This window comes from Pongo pygmaeus, chromosome 5 (genome assembly GCF_028885625.2).
Source record: "Pongo pygmaeus isolate AG05252 chromosome 5, NHGRI_mPonPyg2-v2.0_pri, whole genome shotgun sequence".
NCBI lineage: Eukaryota > Metazoa > Chordata > Mammalia > Primates > Hominidae > Pongo > Pongo pygmaeus.
Genome location: NC_072378.2, coordinates 88,287,780 through 88,313,269, shown reverse-complemented (window position 1 = coordinate 88,313,269; position 25,490 = coordinate 88,287,780). Strand labels below are relative to the sequence as shown.

The following is a 25,490-nucleotide window of genomic DNA, read 5'->3' as shown; positions in this document are numbered from 1 at the left end:
GAGATCATGCAGTATTTCTCTTTCTGGCTTATTTTTGCTTAGTACAGTGCTCTCCAGCTCCAACCACATTACCACAAATGGCAGAAATTACTTTTCTGGGGGTAAGGCTGAATAATATTCTGTTATATGTACACCATGTTTTCTTTAACCATTCATCCATCGCAGGGCATTTAAGTTGCTTCCATATCTTCGCTATTGTGCATAAAGCTGCAGTGAATGGGAGAGCAGATATCTCTTCATGATCCTGTTTTCAGTACTTCCAGATACATACTCAGAGGTGGGATTGCTGAATCATAGGGTGGTTCTGTCTTTAACTTTTTGAGGAACCCCAATACTGTTTTCACTAATGGGCTGTACCAATTTACATTCTCACCAACAGTATACAAGGGTTCACTTTTCTCCATATCCTTGACAACACTTGTTATTTCTTGCCTTTTTGATAATAGGCATCCTCGTAAATGTGAAGTGCTGTCTTATTGAGGTTTTGATTTGCATTTCCCTGCTGATTAGAAATGCTGAGCAGCTTTTCAATAGGTCTGTTGGCCATCTACGTTTCTTGTTTTGAGAAGTGTCTATTCAGGGCCCTTACCCATTTTTAACAGGTTATTTGTATTTTTAATATTGAGTTGTATGACTTTATATATTGGATATTAACCCCTGTGGATGTATAGTTTGCAGATTATTTTTTTCTCATTTCATAGTTGACGTTTCACCTTGTTCATTGTTTCTTTTGCTGTGCAGAAGGTTTTTAGTTTGATGTAGTCCCACTTGTCTATTTTTGCTTCTGTTGCCTGTGCTTTTGGTGTTATATCCAGAAAATAGTTGCCAAGACCAGTGTCAAGAAGCTTTTCTTTGTTTTCTTCTAGGAGTTTTACAGTTTCCATTTTTGTGTTTAAATGTTTAATCCATTTGAGTTGATTTTTGTGTATGGTGTGCTCCTTTTTGTCTTTCCATTCACCCCGTACAATGTGGTAGTTAGTATATATTTTGGAATCTGGAATAAAATACTTGGGTTCAAATATCTTTTCTACCAATTTCTTTATGACTCTGTTTTGTGATCCATGACAAAAGGGTACTATGTTAGATCGAACTACCTCATGGAGCTATTTTGAGAATAAAGTGATTTAAGAACACTCAAACCAGTAACTGGTGAAAAGTGAAAACTCAGTCGATGTTAGCCCTTAGAAGTTATTACTGCCTTTATTATTCTGTGTAAAGGGCATAGTAGGGGATAAAACTAGAGAGGATGAATAAGGCTAGGTAAGTGGGCGGGGGGAGGTGGTCTTTGGTTGTTAGGTTGAGAAGCTTGTATTATTTTCAGTAAACCATCTAACCAGATGGATTCAGGATCAGTTGTATTTGATAGGGCCTGTTGGTAATAGGGATAACAGTTAGGTTGATCACAATAGCCTGGGTGAAAAAGTAATAGAGATAATTGGTGGAATATGGAATTGGTAGAGACCGCATCAAAGATGATTCGAGAGTTTTGAACCTTTCTGGTTAGGAGCATTATGTTAATCAGAAATGGAAATCAGAATGGAGATGAACTAGTTTTTTGTTTAAGAATATAAATGATTCAGTTTTAGATTTAAAACTTTAGGCTGCCTTTAGGATACTAATGAATAAGCCAGTGCCTGACATACTTTTATTTGGGAGAAAGTTAGGATGAAAGATGAAGATTTGGGAGTAATTTTCATTGTAAGTGTATTTGGAGTCTTAGAGGAGTGGATGCTGTATAATGTATAACAGTGAAAAGGCAAATAACAGATTCTTGAAGAATGTGCGTTCATAATTGATTCCATTGTTTTAGTGTCTCTAGTAGCATTACTGTCTAGGATTTCTAAAGTTTTCTTTAAAAATAAATGCTGTAATAAAACTAATATTATAGTGAGGACAGGGATCTTTCTTAGCTTCAGATGTGATCTTTGTGAAGAAGGCATTATGTCTCAAGTTTTATTGTAGAACCTGGTGATAACTACTCACATTTTACTAGTGGAAATAATAGAATAACATAAGCCTGCAAGGTGTTTTTAGATATCTCTGGTCTAGATATCCTGTTTTAGGCAAGCAAAATGCTATTATTGCATTTTTACAAATGAGATAGATAAAGCCCACTTTGAACTTGCTTAAAATAATTACGTTAGTAGAGGCAAAGAGGGACTAAATATGTTGCTCCTTTGCCGTTACTAATGCTAGCTTCATTTACATCAGGGTTTCTCAGCCTTGGCACCATTGACATTTTGGGCTAGACAATTCTTTGTTGTGGGCAGCTGCCCTGTGCTTTGTAGGATGTTTAGTAGCATATCTAGTCTTTAACCACTAGATGGCAGTAGCACCCCCTCCCCACCTCTTGTTCAACCAAAAATGTCTCCACGCATTGCCAAATATCCCTTGGAGGCAAAATCTCCCCTAGTTGAGAACCAGTGCTTTACACCACAAATATATATCACGTATACCTCCAGTTAGCTTCCTGTCCACCTTAGTTTTACAGACTTCTCTTTGGCATATGGGCATCTTCTACCTCTAAGCCAGGTTCTGTTCTCATCTGGTCAACACTTTCTTAAGCATCTTATTTTGCTGCCTGACGTTTACATTTATTATGTTTTTTACTTTAAGATGGCAATGGATATCTTGGGTTATATTGGTAATTACGTTTACACCTAATATATCCCCAGTTTTTTTTTGACAGCTTACCTCATACAATCAGATTTATTTCTATAAACTAAGTATTGTATTTATCAGTTAACTATAGCTCTGATAATTATTTTAACCTAGATACATGCTGGTAAATTGAATTATATTACCCTGACTATACACAAGAACATGTAGAATGGTGTTTTTATATCCTTGTTTATAGTTCAGCAAGATTCTGTATTTCAAGTTTGATAAATCATAAATATTTATTTCTAAAAGGCTTATTCAGTTTCTGTATTTGTAATATATTTGCTCTTATTATTTTGGGGATCATGAAAAAGGGATTATTTGGTAGTGATTTATATAATCTTTCATAAATATTGTTAGCTTATTTCATAATCTCAGATATTTCATTTTTAAATTAAGTATACCTGAGACAGATATTTTTGTAGTAAGTTTTGAAATTTTGTATTTTTAATTATTTTATTCAAGTATTTGAGCATTTTACTAGGTGTTTTATAGGCACAAAATTGATGTGATTTTTTCTGAAGTAGAATTACATTCTAATGGGTATTTCAATATATTTTACTCATAGAATCTGTGTCATTGTTGAATCTACATTCAATAACTGGGAACTACAGTATTTTTAAAACACCATTTTCTAAATTAATTAATTACTTACTTTATTTGAGACAGAGTCTCACCCTATTGCCCAGGCTGGCGTGCAGTGGTGTGATCTCGACTCACTGCAACCTCCGCCTTTCAGGTTCAAGCAATTTTCCTGCCTTGGTCCCCCAGGTGGCTGGGACTACAGACATGCGCCACCATGCCTAGCTAATTTTTGCATTTTTAGTAGAGATGGTGTTTCATCATGTTGGCCAGGCTGGTCTTGAACTCCTGACCTCAGGTGATCCACCCGCCTTGGCTTCTCAAAGTGCTGGGATTACAGACGTGAGCCACTGCGCCTGGCCCCGTTTTCTAAAATTTTGTAATCATTAATTTTCATAAAGGTGCTTTGAAATTCCTAATAATATCAAGTCTAGTATTCCAAATTAATATGAATGATTTGGTGTGCAAAGAGATGAGGAGTTACTTAAGTTTCTGAATTATTGCTGTCTAAAAACAGAAGAGTTGATACATGTTGTTTTCTTATTAGACAAAATTGGGTCTTGATTTCCAGGCAAGAGAATGTGAATAATATATAATATCTATTATACAAATAAAATTACATATTAAAGCTTTTTAGAATTTATCATTAGGTACCTATTAGGAGATATTTTAAAAGTATACCATCATTCAACTTTTCTAGATTTAATAACTTAGATTGATATTGGTTTCTAAGTGGTCTTGTAGTCACTTACTATAAACAAGTAGGAAACGGAACTAAACGATGATTTGTCTGTAAGTATGAAATTTCCTTGGCAGAGGTTGCAAATGCGGTTGGATGTGCATAGTGTGTTTCAAGCTACACAAACTTACTCTTTTTCTTGAGCCTATTCTCTCTTGCTGACACTCCTTTCTCCCCTTACTTTTTTTGACCCTTTACTACTGTAATGAGCCACTGTTACTTAAAGGCCTGTGACTTTTCTGTCAAATAAGCTTTACTAGGAAAATGACTATATTTTATCAGATTCTCTTCATTAATGGGTTGACAATGGGAAAATGTTGCAGTTTCAACATTCCAAAAAAACTTATATTGAAAGCCAGTCTAAAGAGATTTATTTGTGATTATTCTGAAGCATGTATGTTACCTAAATAAATCTCTCAGGGCAAATATATGGAAGAAAATTTCCACTGAAAAATTATATATTTGATTTTATACTTACTCATGCGTCAATACAAAACTTGAGGGAAAATAATATGCATTATTTTCTTACACGTGGCACAGTTAAAACATGTTTCCTATCAATTCCAATGATTTTTTCTTTCTTAGCAAAACTTAAGTTATATCGAATCGTCATTGTATGGACTTCTGTTTGAAATAAGCAATCCTGTGATTATGATTTTTGCAGTTTTAAATAATTTATAAAAATCTGTTTGAGCTGGGTGCAATGGATTGCACCCTTCATCTCAGCTACTCAGGAGGCTGTGATGGGAGAACTGCTTGAACTCAGGAGTTCAAGGCTGCAGTGCTATGACTGCACCTGTGAATAGCCACTGCGTTCCAGCTTGGGCGAGATAGCAAGACTCCATATCTAATTTTAAAAATTAAATTAAAAATTTGTTAGAATGCAATTTGACTTGGATAATTAAAAAATACTAGTATTGAGACACTTAGCAATTTTTCCTTCCTAAGTATTTTTCTCATAATATGACCCCACCCTCCCTAATGCACACACTGAATTGGGAGACTTGCCTCTCCTTTAGCACATCCTATATTTTTCTACTCCTGTGTTTTTGCTCATATTCACTTCATGCTGCAAATCTGCATGAGTGAATATTACCCATCCTTCAAGGCTTACAGTGTTCATTCCTCTATAATCAATTTTAAGACACTCAGGTAATACCTTTTCTTTTTTTACTGTGTACTCAGAATACGTTTAAAATCCCCAAGTGAGATTTATCCCTGGGTTACAAGGTTGGTATAAACATATGCAGATCAATCAATATGATATACCACATTAACACAATAAAAGCTAAAACCACATGATCATCTCCACAGATTCATACAAAGCATTTGGCAAAGTTCAACATCTTTTAGGACAAAAACTTCCAATAAAATAGGTATAGAAGAAAATTTTCTCAACACAAAGGCCATTTATGAAAAGGCCACAGCTAGCATCACAATTAATGGGGAAGAACTAAAAGCTTTTCCTGTAAAATCCAGTACAAGGCAAGGATTCCCCTTCTTGGTGCTTCTATTCAACATAATACTGGAGCTACTAGCAAGAGCAATCAGACAAGAAAAAGAAATAAAAGGCATCTAAAATGGAAAACAAGTAGTAGAATTATCTCTGTTTGCAGATGACATGATCCTATATGTAGAAGAAGACTGTTATATCAAAAAAACATGTTAATTCAATAAAGTTGTGGGATGCAAAGTCAACATACAGAAATCAGTTACATTTCTTTACACCAGTCAATAACAGCCTATCTGAAAAGAAAATGAAGACAACAATCTCATTTACAATAGCATCAAAGAGAATAAAATACCTAGGAATAAATTTAACCAAGATGGAAGAAATTGAAGATGATAACAAATAAATGGAAAGGTATTCCATGTTAATGAATTGGAAGATTTACATTGTTAAGATGTCCATACTGCCCAAAGCGATACACAGATTTGGTGCAATCCCTATCCAAATACCAATGATGTTTTTTACAGAACTAGAGAAAAACAATTCTAAAATTTGTAGGGGACTAAAAACCCTGAAAGAGCCAAAGCAATTTTGAGGAAGAAGAACAAAGTTGGAAGCATCACACTTCCTGGTTTCAAGTTATATTACTAAGCTGTAGTAATTAAAATGGTGTAGTACTGACATAGAAACATACACATAGACCAGTGGACCAGAGTAGAGGGCCCAGAAATAAACCCAAGCATGTATGTTCAAATTTTTGACATGGGCACCAAGAATACACAATGGGGAGAAGATAATCTTTTCAGTAAATGATGTTGGGGAAACTTGAATATCCACATACAAAAGAATGAAATTGGACCCTTATACCATACACAAAAATCCACTTAAAATAGATATGTTGGTCTTGGCAGTGATCTTTTTGATGTTACATCAAAAGCTCAGCCAACAACAGCAATAATAGACAACTGGGACTACATGAAACTAAAAAGCTTCTGCACAACAGGAAACAATCAACAAAATGAAAAGGCAGATTGGGAGAAAATATTTGCAAAGCACATATCTGATAAGGTGTATAATATTAAAGGAATTCACAACTCAGTAGCAAAAATCAAAACAAAAACAAATAATCCAAGGACTTGAATAGACTTTTTTTTTTTTTTTTTTTTTTTTCAAAGAAGCCATGAAAGTGGTCAACAGGTGGCCGGGCATGGTGGCTCGCGCCTGTAATCCCAACACTTTGGGAGGCCAAGGTGGGTGGATCACCTGAGGTCAGGAGTTTGAGACCAGCCTGAACAACATGGAGAAACCCCGTCTCTACTAAAAAAAGAAGAAGAAGAAAAAAAATACAAAATTAGCTGGGTGTGCTGGCACATGCCTGTAATCTCAGCTACTTGGGAGGCTGAGGCAGGAGAATCACTTGAACCTGGGAGGCGGAGGTTGCGGTGAGCTGAGATTGCACCATTGCACTCCAGCCTGGGCAATGAGAGGGAAACTCTGTCTCAAAAAAAAAAAAAAAAAAAAAAAAAGGTCAAAAGGTGTATGAAAAAGTGCTCAACATCACCAGTCACAGAGAAATGAAAATTAAAACGTCATTGAGATATTACCTCATGCATATTAAGATGGCTATTATCGAAAATACAAAATAACATACAAAATAGTTGGTGAAGGTGTGGAGAGTAAGGGTGTCCCACCGTTGGTAGGAATGTAGATTGGTGCAACCATTATGGAAAACAGTATGGAGGCTCCTCAAAAGATTAAAAACAAAACTATTATATGACTCAGCAGTTCCTCTGAGTATATACCAAAAGAAATGAAATTAGTACCTCATAGAGAAATGTATGCTCCCATGTTCATTACAGCATTATTTCCAACAGCCTACATATGGAAACCACCTAAATGTCCTTCAGTGGGTCAATGAATTAAGAAATTATGGTATATTTATGCAACAGAATATTATTCAGGCTTAGAAAAAAAGATCCTGTCATTTATAACAACATGGATGGAGCTGGAGGGCATTGTACTAAGCAAGGTCAGTCAGACACAGAAAGAGAAATGGTGTGTGATTTCACTTACATGTGGAATCTCAAAAAGTTGAGTACACAGAAACAGAATGCAAAAAACACCTATTATGAAGCTACTTGATTAATAAGCTCTTTTAAATGGGGGAGAAACAAACCCAGTTGGTAACTCATTAATAACAACTTTTGATTATAGGTGATAAACGAATTCTGTACCTCCTTATTATAATTGAAACAGATATAAATTACTCTGTCAGTTCTAACTGTACAGTCTTCTGTGGTTAGAAATATGAAAAAATTAGCAAGCTCAGGTCAGAGGAGAGCATGCTTTTTGTCCCCCCTCTCAGTTGTGGGTATTCAAAGGGATTTGTTTTGTTGAAACTAGAAGCTACTGTTGAGGACTAGGAAGAAGGTTACCAGTGCTGAGGATGGGGGATTTGGGGAGATGTAGGTTAAAGAGCACAAATTTGCAGTTACGTAGGCTGAATAAGTCTGGAGGTCTAATGTACAGCACAATGACTGTACTTAATAATATTGTTTTATATACTGGAAGTTTGCCAAGAGAGTAGATTTCAGATGTTCTTGACACACATGTACACACATACAAGGTAACTGTGAGGAGATGGATAATGTTAATTTGCTTTACCATAGTAATCATTTCACTATGTATATCACACATTGTGTTATAATGTTATATACTTTACATATCAAAAAATTTCAATTAATTTTTCATTCTGTTGAGTAAATGCATTCCAATTAGGATATCTATAAAGTGAATATACAAATATATTGATTAGTATGATTTATTTATATTTACATATTATATACATTAGGAAGTTATAATGCTTAAGAACACAATTATTTACAAAGCTTTTGTTTATTAAAATAATTTTTATAATCTCTAATTACATGGACAGTGTTGTACAACCACCTCCACTATTTCCAAAACCTTTTCATCATCGCAAACAGAAATCATTTAACCACTAAGCAGTAACTTCCATTTTCTTCCACACTGTAGCCCTGGGTGACCTCTAATCCACTTTTGGTCACCATGATTTTTTTCTATTTTAAATATTTCATGTAAGTGGAATCATACAATATTTTCCTTTTGTGTCTGGCTTATTTCGCTTAGCATAATGCTTTTGAGGTTCTTCCATTTGGTAGCACATATCAAAACTTCATTCCTTTTTATATTTGGATAATATATGTATATACAACCTTTTGTTTATCTACTCACCTGTTGATGGAAACTTGTATTGTCTTTACCTTTTAATTTTTGTGAAGAATGCGTCAGTGAACATTGACATACAAGTGTCTGTTTGAGTAGCTGTTTTCAGGTTTTTGGAGTGTGTACCTAGAAATGGAACTTCTGGGTCATGTGGTAATTCTGTATTTGGCTTTTTGAGGTACTGTTAACCTTTTATCTATAGTGGCTGCACTGTTTTACATTTCTAACAGCAATGTGCATGTTCTGATTTATCCACATTCTCACCAACACTTGTTATTTTCTGTGTTTTTTTTTTTAAATTATAGTCACCCTAGTTAGTATGAAGTGGTATCTCTATTTGATTTTGATTGCATTTGTTTAATGATTAATGATAGTGAACATCTTTTCATGTGCTTATTGGCCATTTGTATATCTTCCTTGGAGAAATGTTTATTCCAGTCTTTTTACTTTTGAATTTGGGTTTTTTTGTTGTTGTTAAGTTGTATCCATTTTAACAATATATTCTGGATATAAATAGATACATATCCAGGCTTATATCAGATGTATAATTTGCAAACATTTTCTCCCATTCTATAGGTTGTCTTTTCACTTTCTTGATAATGTTCTGTCATGCACAAAGGTTTTTAATTTTGGTTAAGTCCAAACTATGTAGTTTTTCTTTTGTTGCTTATGCTTTTGGTGTCAAAACTAAAAATCTACTGCTAAATCTAAGATCACAAAGCCTTATGTTTTCTTCTAAGACTTCTATGGTTTTACATGTTACAGGTTGTTTATTCATTTTTTGTTGATCTTTGTATATGGTATGAGGTAGGCATTCAGTTTCATGGTTTTACATGTGGAAAACCAGCTGTCCCACCTCTCTTTCTTAAAGAGAGTATTCTTTTCCTCATTGAATGGGCTTGGCATTCTTGTGGAAAAGAAATCAATTTGCTATAGATGTATGACTTTATTTTATGTACTCTTAATTCTATTCTGTTGGTGTTTGTGTCCATCTTTATGCCAGTACCACCTATTTTGATTACTGTAGCTTTGTAGTAAGTTTTGAAAAGTAAAAAGTGTGACTCTTTCAATTTTTTTCTTTTTTCAAGATTGTTTTGACTCTTTAGGCCTGTTGAAATGTCACTTGAATTTGAAGAGCACATTTTCATTTCTGTGGAAAACGCTGTTGGAATTTTCATAGAGATTGCATTGAATCTGTAGATTGTTCTGGGAGTATTGACATCTTAACACATTGAGTTTTCCTATCCATGAACATATGATGTCTTTCCATCTTTTTTTTTTTTTTTAAATAAATCGATGTTCAGTATACAGATGATTCACCTTGGTTAAATTAATTCCTACATATTTTGTTCCTCTAGATGCTATTGCACTTTTTTTTTCTTTTTTTTTTTTTTGAGACAGAGTTTCACTCTGTTGCTCAGTCTGGAGTACAGTGGTATGATCATGGCTCACTATAGCCTTGACCTCCCAGGCTCAAGCAATCCTCCCACCTCAGCCTCCTAAGGAGCTGGGACTACAGGCATGTGCCACTATATTTGGCTAATTATTAAATTTTTTTATGGAGATAAGGTCTTGCTTTCTTGCCCAGGCTGATCTCGAACTCCTGGGCTCAAGCTATCCTCATACCTCTACCTCCCAAAGTGCTGGAATTACAGGTGTGAGCCACCGTGCCTAACCCTATTGTAAGTTTTTAAAAATGTCCTTTCCTTTTTTTTCTTTGATTTTTATTGCTGGTGTATAGAGGCAAAACTGAATTTTTGTGTTGATAATTTCACCAAAAATAGTAAATTATTAGGAATACATTTAACAAAAGCCATGCAAGATCTCTATACTGAATACTACAGGACATTGTTAAGATTCATTTAAGGATGAATAAATGGAGAGATTTACAGTGTTTATGAATCAGAAGATTCAATTTGGTTAAGATGTCATTTCTTCCCTGACCTATTAATTGATTCAGTGTAATCCTCATTAAAATCTCAGCAGGCTTATTTTTAATAGAAATTGGCAAGCTGATTTTAAAATTTATGTGGAAATGTAAATGCTACGTTAGCTAAAAGTGTTTTGAAAAAGAAGAATAAAGTCTGAGGACTTACACAGCCTGTTTTCAAAATGTATAAAGTTATAGTAATTGAGACTATTCTATTAGCAGGAAGAAAGACATATATGTCAATGCAACAGATTAGTGAGAAAAGAAATTGTGTGTGTGTGTGTATATACATATATATATACAGTCCTGTGTGTGTGTGTGTGTGTGTGTATATATGTGTATATATATATATGTATACACAGTCCTGTGCTTCATACCATAGAAATTAATAAAGCTGAAGTGGTTTGTATACCTAAAAATAAGAGCTGAAACCATAAAACTTGTCTAAGAAAACATAATAGAAAATTGTAATGACTTTAGGAAAATATTCCTTAAATAGGTCACAAAAAGCACAAATTATATAATTTTTAAATGGATAATTTTGACATTACTAAAATAAAGAACTTTGGTCTTCAAAAGAAATTGTTTAGAAAATGAAAAAGCCAAACTTGTAGAAAATATTTGTAATACATATATCCAACCAAGACTATTTATTTAGAATATGTAAGTAACTTCTTACAAGGCAGTAATGAGTCAAACAGCTCAGTGCAAACAAGAATAAAAGATTTGAACAGACACTTCACCAAAGAAGGTATACAGATAGCAATAAACAAAAGAAAAGATCTTCATCATCTTTGTGTTGTTAGAGAAATGCCAGTTAAAATGATGAGACACACACTTCAGAAAGGCTAAATTAAGAAGACTGACAATGCCTAGTCCAAGGCGGATATGGAGCAAATGGACTTCTCATTCATTTCTGGTAGGAATAGAAGATGTTACAGTTTGACAGTTCTTACAAAGCTAAACATGCATTTGCCATGTGATACAGTCATTCCACTCTCCTAGTTATTTACCCAAGAGTTAGGAAAACATGTCAATACAAATGTTCAGAGCAGCATCATTCATGATAGCCAAAAACTGGAAACAACCCAGATATCCATCACCTTGTAAATGTGTAAACAATTTGTGGTATATACATACAACGGAATCCTAGTGAGCAATGAAAAGGAACATACTACTAATATATGCACCAGGATAGATTCGTCTCAAAAATCTTATGTAAAGTATTTCTTTATTTTTTATTTTTAAAGTATTTCTTAGGTAGCTAGTAAAGGTACAACTATAGTCGTAGAAAGCAGATCACTGTTGCCAGAATGCTGACGGAGGGAATTGACTGCAAATGGTAGCAAGAAACTTTTTCAGGTCCTTGAAATGTTCAATATCATTATTTTGGTCATGGTTATGTAACTGTATATATTTGTCAAGAATTGTTGGTTAATTTTATTCATTATACATTATCCCTCCATAAAGCTGAACAAGAAAAAAAAAGCATTTTTAAAACTGAAGCTTCTTTTAAGTCATAGGAAGGTTGGATAGAATCACTGGTTTTATTCTTTTTCTGGACTTTCACAAACAAGGGTCTACATGTCTTTGGTAGGAAAAGAAGAAAGGTCATCAATAAGAAGGTAGATATCTAGCCTCACTTGTTGGTTAAAGATTAAAATTATGTTTAGAAAAGAAGTAATTTTGCTTAATAAAAAGTTACATTAGGTTTAATACATTGAATGTTTAATTTTTAGCTTCTTAGTAACGATTGTCATCATTTTAATTGGCTTTAGAAATACAAACCTGGTCGATGTGATGATATTTTGAAATGGAAGCCTCCCAGTCTGAATTCTGTGGATTTTCGTCTAAAAATAACAAGAATGGGAGGAGAGGGGTAAGTATGCACTTTTGTACTTTTTGCATGAAATAATACTGTTTGTGTAAGACTTCACCTTTTACAGGGTATTTCATATATACTTTATAATACTTTAAAGAAATTAACTAAAATACTTTATTTTACAAAATATTTTACATATATACTTATACATCAATTTCATTTTCAGAGATTACTCCTTTGACCTGTGTCAGCTAACATTTAGCAGTTTCCTTTAAACTTCACTGATCTTTGTTTTAAAATCATTTTCATTAATATAATAATATATTATTATATTAATAGTAACATAAAAGGTAATAATAATATTAAAAAATGAACTTTGGCTGGGCATGGTGGCTCATGCCTGTAATCCTAGCACTTTGGGAGGCCAAGATAGGCAGATTGCTTGAGCTCAGGAGTTCGAGAGTAGCCTGGGCAACATGACGAAACCCCCTCTCTACCAAAAATACAAAAATCAGCTGGGCTTGGTGGCACATACCTGTGGTCCCAGCTACTTGGGAGGCTGAGGTGGGAGGATTGTTTGAGCCTGGGAGGCAGAGGTTACAGTGAGCTGAGATTGCACCCTGCTGCACTCCAGCCTGGGTGACAGAGTGAGACCACTTCCCCTGCTGCACCCCCCCCCCCCCAACAAAGAAAAGAACTTTGTTAAATTGTAAAGTGAAAATTTTACTAAATTTTGAGATTTTACTGAAAAATAATTCTCTTATATGAATTATAGATCTAGATATAAGATATGATCATTGGTATTATAATTAAGCATATCGAAATAAGTCTTTTTTACTTTGAAGGAAATTACTTCATGTTTGCATTTGCAGAGCAAATATTTTCTATACTTTTGTAGGGTAAGTTCTTAACTGTTGACTTTCATTCAGATTTTTCATAGTGTTTATTAAGTGTTAATTTTTTAATTTATTGGTTAATCTTCCTTTTATGACTTTTTTGGTTGCTATCTTAGAATAAAAGATGCTTTAGCATGAATATTTTCAACATTTTTCCAAACCTTTGTTTTTATTTCACTTTTGTCCTATAAATTTTTAAGTATCTTGGCTAAGTAAATACATTACAACAAAATAAGAAATCCTTAATCAAGGAAATCAGAAAGAGAAAGTAAGTAAGATAACACTAGCAAAGAGATTAAAGCTTACCAGTGCATCCTGTGAAATTTTTACTTATCAAAGGTAAAGCACAGATAGCATTTTTGCTAGCTGATGGAACAGGGGATATATGGAGTCCAGACTCCAAAAGATTAAAATATATTAAGAAACTATGGATTATCAAAGAAAGGAAACTGTGCATTGTGGTGAATCTTAAGTGAAAAGGTGGGTTTAATAAAGCATGTGGGTATTCGTTTTCAAACAACAGGGTATTTAACATTTTATTTGAGGCTGGGTGCAGTGGCTCATGCCTGTAATTCCAGCACTTTGGGAGGCCAAGGTGGGAGGATCACTTGAGGCCAGAAATTTGAGACCAGTCTGGGCAAAATAAGGAGGCCCTGTTTCTAAAACAAACAAAAATTAGCCGGGTATGGTGGTGCATGCCTGTGGCTCCAGCTACTTGGGAGGCTGAGGTGGCAGGATTGCTTGAGCCCGGAGCAAGACTCTGTCTCAAAAAAAAAAAAAAAAAGAAACACACACACACACACACACACACACACAGACTATCCCTAAATGTATGTGGCTTAATTTACAATTGGGACTTAATGGCAAAAAGTTGTTAGAACAATTATCTGGAACCCCCAAGAATATATTGAGCTCTATATGAGTCTGATTATAATCCAAGGATAGAAAAATTTGAGACTATATAGCTGGAATACACACACATGAATGACTTTCAGGATAGTTTCAAAAATATCTTTCTCTTATCTAAACATTGGATAAATATTGATATGTTGAACATTCAAGATTAGTCTTCCTGACAAAGTGCCCAGTGTACAGATTTTCTCAGTTGCCAGTCAAATGTGGGATTGTTTATCACTAATCATGCAAGTTGGGTGTAGGTTTGATATGTTCTTCTGTAAGTGCCTTATAGAAGACCATCTCACTATTAGAAAAATTGAGGCTAAGAAACTAATTCTAGTGGGGCTACCCTGTTTTTTTTTTTTTTTTTTTTGACACAAGTGAATATAGTTCTTTGAAAAATAGGACTTCAAAGATGAAGTAAAATTTGTTAAACTGCTTCATTACCAAATCTTCTATTTTTCTTAATGCTATATTTATATTTGGTTAAAGAGGATAGACTCTCGGATTGTTTCATTGGGTTTTTAAAAAATAACTTACTTTTGCCTTTTACAGTCAGTTCTTAGTGGCACTTAAAGGCTTCATGAGGCTAAACATAGAATACTCATTTCTCTAATAGTAAAAAATGTTATTTTTTCTTGCAGTTTCCTATTGTAATTAAACATAGCATGATGTAATTCAGTTTAGTAGTTTGTCATCCTAGTTTTGCCTTTATTCATAGTACGTTTTAAATATATTTTGTTCTTTTAAAATTTTACCTATTTAATGTCTTCTTCCTAAAAAATGGAATTACTTTTGAGTCTAGTGCATCTTTAAAACTCATCCAAATGTTTCTCTAAGGTGATTTTCAGATAGGAATATGCAATTTACATCAGTGTATGTACATTATTTGTGTAATAGGAGTCAATTTTCAAAAATAGAATATTTAATATGAGATATAACATGGTAACTATTATGTGAAACATATTCAGTTAGCCAGAGTAATATGCTTTTTCTAAATGTAAAGAATGTGTGCATTATAGCAGTCTTTACTGAATAAATGAGTTTATATCTAATGCTTAGCATTAACTCAGTATTTTAGAGAACACTGTAAGAAATATGCCTATAATAGTTTGAAAGGGGAGTAGCTATGTCTCTGAATCATTAAGCATGCACTAGTGAAGTGGGACTAAGCTATTAAAACACCATGAGAGAAGCTCATTTCTTTGATTGTACTTCCAAATATTTCTACAAAGCCTAAAATGGAATGGAATATCTTGAAGGTATAATATAAATAGTAGTCTTTGAAAATGACTACAGTAGTTTTCTAAGAAATGAAGACTTAGGCATTCTAGGTATGTTTTTGAGTTTGACTTTAATGAGGTGCTAATAGTATAGATTTCTGTTAGATTGAAATTTAATACAAATAGAAAAATCTGTTCTATGTGTTGAGTGCCCTGTTGATGGCAATTAAAACCTATACTTTGCTCTTTTCATCTCCCATTATCATTTCTGAAAATTTGAGATATATTAACATTGATTTATCATGGCCTGATATAACTTTTGTATGTCTTAGCAATTTATATTGTGTTGAGTTTTATACACAACATAGATTTTCATCTGAGAGCTATTTGTTGTTTTAAAAATATGATGGCTTTATATTAACTAACTTATGACCTAAAACCATGGTCATTGTCAAAAGCTAGAATTACAAAAGTAGTCTGTACTCTGGAAATTGCAAACTCCTGAGTACGATGTCAGTGATATATAGTGATTGGTATAAACTTATTATTTGTACAGAATAGTATTTTAGAGTGCAGGTTTTAAAGCTGGACTGCCTAGGTTATCTCCTTACTGTCTGTGTGATTGAGCACATTACTTTTGCTGTGTGTCAAGTTCTTCATCAATAAAATAAGTTGGCCTCGTAAGACTTCTGTAAGGATTAAATAAGCTAATGTATGTAAAATGTTTAGAACAGAACCTGGTACATGGTAAACGTTTAAATGTTTGCCATTATTTTTATTGTTTTAATCAAAACAAATTTAAAAGTGCGTCTTCCCTTCTTGCTGCCTCTGCAATACTATCTGTTACTTGCTGCACTAAGTCCAACTTTCTGTGTGAATCATTTCCTATTTGATTCCAATCTCTGTTAATTTTCTCTTTTAAAATGCATATATCTTTAGCTTATTTGTGTAATTTATCATAACTGTTAAACACCTGGAGAGCAAGAGCACAGCAAAGTCAGTAACTTTTCATTATAGAGGTTTTTGTAACAAGTCTCTTAAAATAACCTTGACAGTATATATACTGGTATATATAGCATATAGTGGTTAAGAACATAGGTTATTAGCCAAGTTTGCCCAGAACCAAATCCAAGTTCCACTACTTATTTGCTGTGTGGTCTTGTTACTTAACCTACCTAACCTTCCTCATCTGTAAAATGTCCACAGGAATAATGTTTATTTTGTAGATTTGTTGTGCTGAAGATTTATTTATACTCAATATTTAATTGTATGGGTAAACAAAGTAAATATAAGTCTGCCTTTGTAGAATTTACAAGCTAATGGGCTAAGATGAAAAAATAATACTGCTTTATCAGGTTTTGTGGGGATTAAATAAATGATGCATGTAAATTCAGCGTAAAACTCAATAAATAAATGTTTGCTTTAAAAATGGTTATAGTTATTAATTGAACCTCAGCAGAATGTATGGTTAAGTCATGGATTAAAAACATAACTCTGTATTATCAAGTGGAAAAAAAGTGCCCTGAATGAAGAAGCCTCACTTTGCTGTGAAAATATAAAAATTTTTGTCCTTCTAATAAAAAATATACATTCTAAAACAAGAATGAAATGTAATTTTTTTTTTGAGATGGAGTCTCACTCTGTCTCCTAGGCTGGAGTGCAGTGGTGGGATCTCAGCTCACTGCAAGCTCCGCCTCCCGGGTTCATGCCATTCTCCTGCCTCAGCCTCCCGAGTAGCTATGACTACAGGCACCTGCCACCATGCCCGGCTAATTTTTTGTATTTTTAGTAGAGATGGGGTTTCACCGCATTAGCCAGGATGGTTTCTATCTCCTGACCTGATGATCTACCCACCTCGGCCTCCCAAAGTGCTGGGATTACAGGTGTGAGCCACCGCACCTGGCCCAAAATGTAATTTTTTTACCTATCACATTGGAAATAATAACATTGTCCCTTTTGGTTAGAATGTGAGCAAACAGATAGTCTCCTAAACTGTTTGGTAGGAACAGACGTTGGTACAACTCTTTCAATGGGCAATAAGGTAGTATATGTCCTGAGAAAATATGCTCCAATTTTGTGAAAGGAGAGATGTTGTTTGTCTTCTACATAGTTGTATTCTTAGTACATAGCATGGTGACTTGTTTATAGTAGGCACTCCAGAAATATTCAGTGATGGAATGTATATACAAACAAATAAGAATATGTAAAAGTATGTGTATAATAATTTTATTGAAGCATCATTATAATAGTGAGAAACTGGAAATATTCAGTGTCTTTTTCACTGTAAAAGTCTTTTGTAAAATATAGTTGTATACATGTGTCTTCCTGTATGTGTTTCCAGGAAAGTTGCTAATAGTGTTCTAAAAATCTCTAATAGTATCTTTTAGAAATTGGTCTAGTCTGTTGAGATACAAGATTTCCTAGAGCTTTGAGGTTGAACTCAGACCTAGCATCTACATTTGTCGTTTGATTTTACATTCACACATAGTTTTGTGATGTTAATAGACATACCAGTTTGGATTTAGTTAAAAACAGAAACACAGCAAATATTTTAACAGAATGAATTTAGTGTGAAGAATTGTCTGTTACGAAAGAACTGAAGAGAGGAAAAAGTCTTGGAGAGGAAGCAAGCACTGCAGGAAGTGTCTACCATGCAGCAAACTGGGGTAACAAAGAAATGAGGGTAGATTATTAAAATTTAGAAGATTGGAGGAGGCCTTATAGGGTTCATAAGAAGCCAGTTGCTGCCCCGCTGTCATTCTTGCCACAAGATCTTGGAGGAAGGATTCAGAGGCTCCAGACAATTGATATACTGGGTTATAAGGCCCAAGTGGCAGAGCAACTTACACTACAGCCTGAACTTGCTGCAGAGCCATCTTTTGTTCTGATTTCAACTTAAAAATGGTAGCCTAACAGGTTCCTTGGTCAATGAGTTGGAGTACTGCTTCAAAATCCACAGTGATTGTTAATCTTTGTAACGTCCTTTTTAGGATCCACTGATAGTGCAAGTACAGTAATTTGTCTCTGACACCTTGGAGAAGCTATCCTGATAGGCTTCCAACCATTGGACCCCTAGAAATCTTACTTAGGCAATGGGCTCTTAATTTTTGTGGGTTTTATGTCTTCTGTCTTACATGTGTCTTAGTAAGATGTCTAAAGAACTTTATACTTCCTCCTTATCACTCTTAATAAGTACAAAATCATCGGCATTGTTGATCAGTGATTTGTTCTGTGTAGTGTCAGAGTGACCACTGTCTCTGAAAAAAATTAAAAAGAAAGACAATAACAAGTGATAGAGAGAAATTGGAGTCCTTACACATGGATGTTGAGATTGTAAGTTGGTGCAGCCACTGTGGCAAACAGTTACATAGTTCCTCAAAATGTTTAAGATAGACTTACCATATGACTCAGCAATTCCACTCTCAAGTATATACCCAAGAGAAATGAAAACATATGCCCACACAAAACTTGTACGTAAATCTTCTTATCAGCACTATTCATAATAGCCAAAGGGTGGAAACAACCCAAATATTTATCACCTGACACATGGATAAATACACAAACAAAATAACTCTTCCACCAGGCACAATGCCTTACTCCTGTAGTCCCAGCACTTTGAGATGTCTGAGGTGGGCGTATTGCTTGAGTCCAGGAGTTTGAGACCAGCCTGGGCAACCTGGTGAAACCCCATTTCTAACAAGAAAAAAAAAAAAAAGCTGGCCATGATGGCACATGCCTGTAGTCCTAGCTACTCGGAGGCTAAGGTGGGAGGAACACCTGAGCCTGGGAAGGTTGGGGCTACAGTGAGCTGTGGTAGGGCCACTGCACTCCAGCCTGAGTGACAGAGTGAGACCCTTTCTTAAAAAAAAGGAAAAAGAAAATGCCTTTCATTTAGACGACTATAGTGGATCCTCTTAAGCAAAGAGACTCTGGATATTATGCCAACTGGATTTCAATTCCAGCTCTGCCACTCTTTACTCAGGTTATCTCTCTGTTGCTTGTGTTTCCGTAGCTTCATTATGTGGGTAATAGTGCCTACCTCGTGTGGGACTTTAATGACATAATACATGTAAGTCCTTTAAACTACTGCATGTTACATAATAAATACTAAATATATATTTACTATTTTTTAAAAAGACCACTGTCTCTGTAGATTCTACTGTGGCAGAGAGCAGAAAAGCAGTATGCTATGGCTGCAAGATATACTATTGGTCATTCTAGGCAAAGGCAGATGTCTTCTGATAGTACCACAGATTGGTACAGAGAAAAAAGTATTTGCCAACTTGTTGTATATAAGATTTTGGAGGCTATGTTGATTTGTTTCGTTAAAGACAGCACATCTGAAATGGCAGCTGCACTTGGTTTAACAACATGATTAAATTTATGATAATCAAAAATCATTCTAAATCTTTGATGGTGGTACTAATTTTTGTATTTCCCTTGGAGATACATTATTGCTTTTGGTTTATTTCCCTGGTAGGAAGGGCTGGTTGAAGGGGCTTTTATTTGGCCTTTCCTAGCATAATGACCCTTATTCCATGGGTCAGACAGCCAATGTGGAAATTCATTTTCCAAGTATTTCTCTTCCAGTTATACATCCAGTAACTGGAAAATAACCACAGGTTGTATTTGTGGACATACCATCCCACTTAGATTTAAACTTGAGCCAGTAATCCATTTATCACCTGATTACCCTAAGCTCTCCATTTAACTTACGGACTGCAGTGGCATTTTGGGTTCCTGGCAATTCGTGTCTGTTTAAAGTAAGTGTCTGGTAATCCCCTAGTGGTCTGGGTGTTCTTTCTTTTGGATTATAATTTTTTTATTAGATTTTTCTTTTGAAAGAAAGAACACCCATACCACTAGGGGATTACCAGACACTTACTTTAAACAGACACGACCACTAGGGGATTACCCGTAGGGGATTACCAGAACAATCACTTTAGCAAATGCTGCTCATCCTTTGAAAAACAGTTGGAAGATTTACAGCAAGGGTCAGCACATTTTTTCTATGAAAGGCCAGATAGTAAATATTTTAGGGTTTGTTGCCTATGTATCTCAACTACTCAAGTCTACCATTGTGGTGCTAAATCAAAGCTAGACAATATGTGTATGAGTGAGCATGACTGTGTCACAGTGAAACTTTATTTACAAAAACATGTGTGAGGCCAGATGTGGCCTGTAGACTATAGTTTGCCAACTGTGGATTTACAGTACTGTACATGGTTGTAGTAGTATTGCAATGCCTTCTTTAAGGGGATCTGGCCTCCCACTTGTATTGGGAGGCTTAGGTATTTTTGTTGTTGTTTGTTTGTTTTGAGATGGAGTCTTACTCTGTTGCCCAGGCTGGAGTGCAGTGGTGCAATCTCAGCTCACTGTACCCTCCACCTCCCGGGTTCAAGTGATTCTCCTGCTTCAGCCTCCAGAGTAGCTGGGATTACAGGTGCCTGCCACCATGCTGGGCTGATTTTTTATAATTTTAGTAGAGGTAGGGTTTCACAATGTTGGCCAGGCTGGTCGCAAACTTCTGACCTCAAGTGATCCACCTGCCTCGGCCTCCCAAAGTGTTGGGATTACAGGTGTGAGCCAACATGCCTGGCGAGAAGGTTCTGGTTTGTTAACCAAAGGTCTGCAAATTTAAAATTGAGAAATACTAGCTTCCTAGCAAGCAGAATGGAATATATAGAATTGACTGCATGGTCTCCTTTACTTCCTATCGGAAAAGTCTTTTTACTCTGCTGACTAGAGTGTGTGTATGTGTGTTTCTTTTGCTTCAATTCATTAAAAAAAAAAAAAAAAAAAAAATAGAATGAGCTGGGTTTGGAAGCTGAAGCAGGAGGATTGCTTGAGCCCTAGGAGTTTCAATCCAGCCTGTGCAATACAGCAAGATCTCATCTCTGGGAAAAAAAAAAAAAATTCGTTTTCTCATGCTTATTTGAATTAGTGTTACTCTTTTTGAGAAGGAAATTATGGTGGTAAAATATTTTTCTGAATGTTGAAAAACTGTTCTTATATAAGGAAGGATTAAGTATAGGGGAAAAAGTCTTATTACTTTGCTGAGCAGCATTTTTCTGTTTTCTACCCTCTGCCTCTTTCTCAAAATGAAATGTTTAATTCTTTCATTTATATTTTATTTAAAAATTATTTTAAAGAAATAGAGATAAAAACACTAATGTAATCACTGTTATTATAGTATGCTTAATGACTAAGCTATTTGGCGTATAGCTGGTTGTATTTTTTTAATGTATAATATAGCTATTTTTATTATTTAGCAAATGACCCATAGTACCTGCTTTCTTATTTGAAAATATTCTCATCACCCAAACATATTTTAAGACAAATGCACAGCAAAAGAAACTACCATCAGAGTGAACAGGCAACCTACAAAATGGGAGAAAATTTTCGCAACCTACTCATCTGACAGAGGGCTAATATCCAGAATCTACAATGAACTCAAACAAATTTACAAGAAAAAAACAAACAACCCCATCAAAAAGTGGGCGAAGGACATGAACAGACACTTCTCAAAAGAAGACATTTATGCAGCCAAAAAACACATGAAAAAATGCTCACCATCACTGGCCATCAGAGAAATGCAAATCAAAACCACAATGAGATACCATCTCACACCAGTTAGAATGGCAATCATTAAAAAGTCAGGAAACAACAGGTGCTGGAGAGGATGTGGAGAAATAGGAAGACTTTTACACTGTTGGTGGGACTGTAAACTAGTTCAACCCTTGTGGAAGTCAGTGTGGCGATTCCTCAGGGATCTAGAACTAGAAATTCCATTCGACCCAGCCATCCCATTGCTGGGTATATGCCCAAAGGACCGTAAATCATGCTGCTATAAAGACACATGCACACGTATGTTTATTGCGGCATTATTCACAATAGCAAAGACTTGGAACCAACCCAAATGTCCAACAATGATAGACTGGATTAAGAAAATGTGGCACATATACACCGTGGAATACTATGCAGCCATAAAAAATGATGAGTTCATGTCCTTTGTAGGGACATGGATGAAATTGGAAACCATCATTCTCAGTAAACTATCACAAGAACAAAAAACCAAACACCGCATATTCTCACTCATAGGTGGGAATTGAACAATGAGAACACATGGACACAGGAAGGGGAACATCACACTTCGGGGACTGTTGTGGGGTGGGGGGAGGGGGGAGGGATAGCATTGGGAGATATACCTAATGCTAGATGACGAGTTAGTGGGTGCAGCGCACCAGCATGGCACATGTATACATATGTAACTTACCTGTACATTGCGCACATGTACCATAAAACCTAAAGTATAATTTAAAAAAAAAAAAAAAAGACAAATGCTTCGTTGGCTTTCAGTCTTTGAATGGTTAGTACTCTTAACATTCTTGATTATGTTTTACTTCCAGTGTGCCTAGGAGAGGCAAGGAGGAGCTGTGACTGAACTCTTTTCAGTTCCTTTGCCTGGTTATCTCTTGGGTATTAGTAACTCTTCTTTCCTCTGTTATTTCATCCTTCCTGCATTCAGCAGAAAATCTTTCCCACGCTGCTTACCAAAAACCAACATCATAATCAAAGTGCCTACAAGTAACTAGTAGGAGAAAAGGAGCATGTGGCTTTAAAACATCTACTTACGACCTCACTGGAGTCAAATTACTTATTTTGACTTGTTAATTTACTAAATAGAAGTGTATATCACCTTTGTTGTATAATTTGGTTCTTTGGAATTTAATTTTCATATTCATTTTAACACTGTTCTTTACATTAGAACGTTTTGCTTATGTGATTTTTCTCAATTAATGTATGTTTAATTGCGATTTCTCTAAGTTACCTTTTATGTTATAAAAAGCTTGTTACCTGGTGGATATTATATAGATTAAATATTAGTTAAATTCCTACTTTGAATCACATTGAAGGTGGTGGGGGGAAAATGAAGTAACTTAGGAACATAGGATTTGACTGCAGATCCTCATGAGAGATGAGATGGGAAGAACTGCAAACAAATCTTGAACTCCTTTTTTTATTAGGTTTGTTTTTTGCTGTAATTATGGTTGTGAAATGCCAAACTACTTTAGAAGTGTTGTAGGATTGAACAAATGGGTACTGATGTTGGGAGTCAGGGTTCTCAGTGAGGAAGGAGAAAGATACAAATATGAAATGGAGGAAAACAGTGAAGAACTCTGTGAGATGGATTAGAATTTTTAAAATATTTGAATATATATGTTCACATGTATGTGCATGTATATGAATATATATACATGATTGTGTTTGTGTATGTGATATGTGATACACATAAACTTATTTCCTAGCTCTGTCCACTGACAGGACCTATAAGCAGAGGCACCCTGGTAATAATAAGCATATCGAGCACGAAGATTTTGGTGTCTAACACCATTCCTCACCAAAAAGAACCAGAGATCTTCAGAGAAATGGCATATTCTAGAGCTGGGTAGGGAGGATGCAGGATAGGTGTAGAATACCTTCTTATGCCAGAAAGTAAGAAAGTACATCCCCAACCCAACAAAAACAATGTATGTCAAAAGGATACAGGAGCCAACTTGAAGGTGCTCCCACTGGCCAGATCTGGGATATAGTGTGGACGCCAGAAGGACAGTAATACATTATGAACTTTGCTAAAAATAGGAATCTATGAGTCCATACTGCCATACTGGTAATAAATGAGCAGAAGAGGTGGTTTAGCTTTTAGCAGAATGCTGATGGGTAAATGTTCTAAGAGTCCTGGATTTGGAAAATTATTTTGCTGCCACCATAGTAAAGATCAGCTCAAGTAAGAATAATCAATGGAGTTAATGGGTGAAGCACACCAACATGGCACATGTATACATATGTAACAAACCTGCACATTGTGCACATGTACTCCAGAACTTAAAGTATAATAAAAAATAAATAAAATACAGCAAAAATAAATAAATTAAAAAGAATAATCAATGGATGCTAAGTCTGGGAGGGAAATTTTTATAAGATATTTTCATGGTTGTAAATGTCTTTCTGTGGATTGCTTATAACTTGCAAGGGCAAAATAATAGACTAGAGAGTTGAGAAATTGGACAACCCCTTACTAGCTTATCAGAGTTAACATCAGCAGTGAGGATAAAATGAACATTATGTACTAGGTCAGTACTATACCTAGCATTCTAACTATGGGTGTCTAGCTCTAATCTGATAATGAGGAAGCATTAAACAAATCCCAAATGTGGAACATTCTGTGTTTTTTAAAGGGTCTCTGTATTTTTCAAATATGTCAGTTTCATCAAACAAAATCTGAGGAATTTTTACTTAAAATATACATAATTTCAGATGGTCAGAAACTACCTGGAGCAATAGACACCTTTCAACGAAAGTATAATAGCTCTGAGGCTTGCCTTGCGTACTTGACTATCCCCTTCTTGGTTGAGCATTAGTTCATTTATTCCTTTCTGTGTACCGGGCACTGGAGTGTATTCAGTGATTATTTTCTAAATTGAATTTCTGAATTACAATTATCACAGCAGTTGTAAAATTAATTTTGGTAATTTCTTATCAAACAGGCTTGTAATTATTAAGGAACAATTCACAAACACTTTTGCCAAACATTAATCACTTAAGGGCTTTTTGTTTTTCTCTCCCTTATGAGGAGGGAGCATCGACCTTTTAAAATGAAGCAATATAGGGACAAAGACTATCAAATAAGTAAAAACAATCTGAGATAACTGAATTTGAAGTATAGTAAGAAAAAATAGATATGAAATCATTTAAAAATAGTTTTGAAATCTTTTAAATCACTTAAATAACCATGTGTCTGATGTATGGTATACTGAAACTTAAGATAATGCTTATATGACAGATGAAGATTGCCTAAGACTGTTACTTAAACATGTAACAATAGGAGTGAAAGTTGCTTTTTGGAATCTGAGGTTGGAAAATTTCAAAGAGTTTAGGATTAACTTTCGAAAAATTTAGCTACATGGTTGGCCTGTCAAAACTTATAGTGTGACTTCAGATCTTATAGTGTGACTTCAAAATATGTCTTTGTCTTTTCAACCA

The 25,490-nt window shown here is 34.9% G+C and overlaps 1 protein-coding gene across 3 annotated transcripts in view; it reads left to right on the top strand.

The window, feature by feature from the left end:
• The window catches only part of RNGTT (RNA guanylyltransferase and 5'-phosphatase), a 358,579-nt gene that overhangs the window by 183,771 nt on the left and 149,318 nt on the right, over positions 1-25,490 (top strand). For all 3 annotated transcript variants that reach the window (XM_054491099.2, XM_063666408.1, XM_063666409.1), the window contains one exon: positions 12,387-12,487. In XM_054491099.2, coding sequence (XP_054347074.1) covers positions 12,387-12,487 — 101 coding nt within the window. The remainder of the gene's footprint in view (positions 1-12,386; positions 12,488-25,490) is intronic.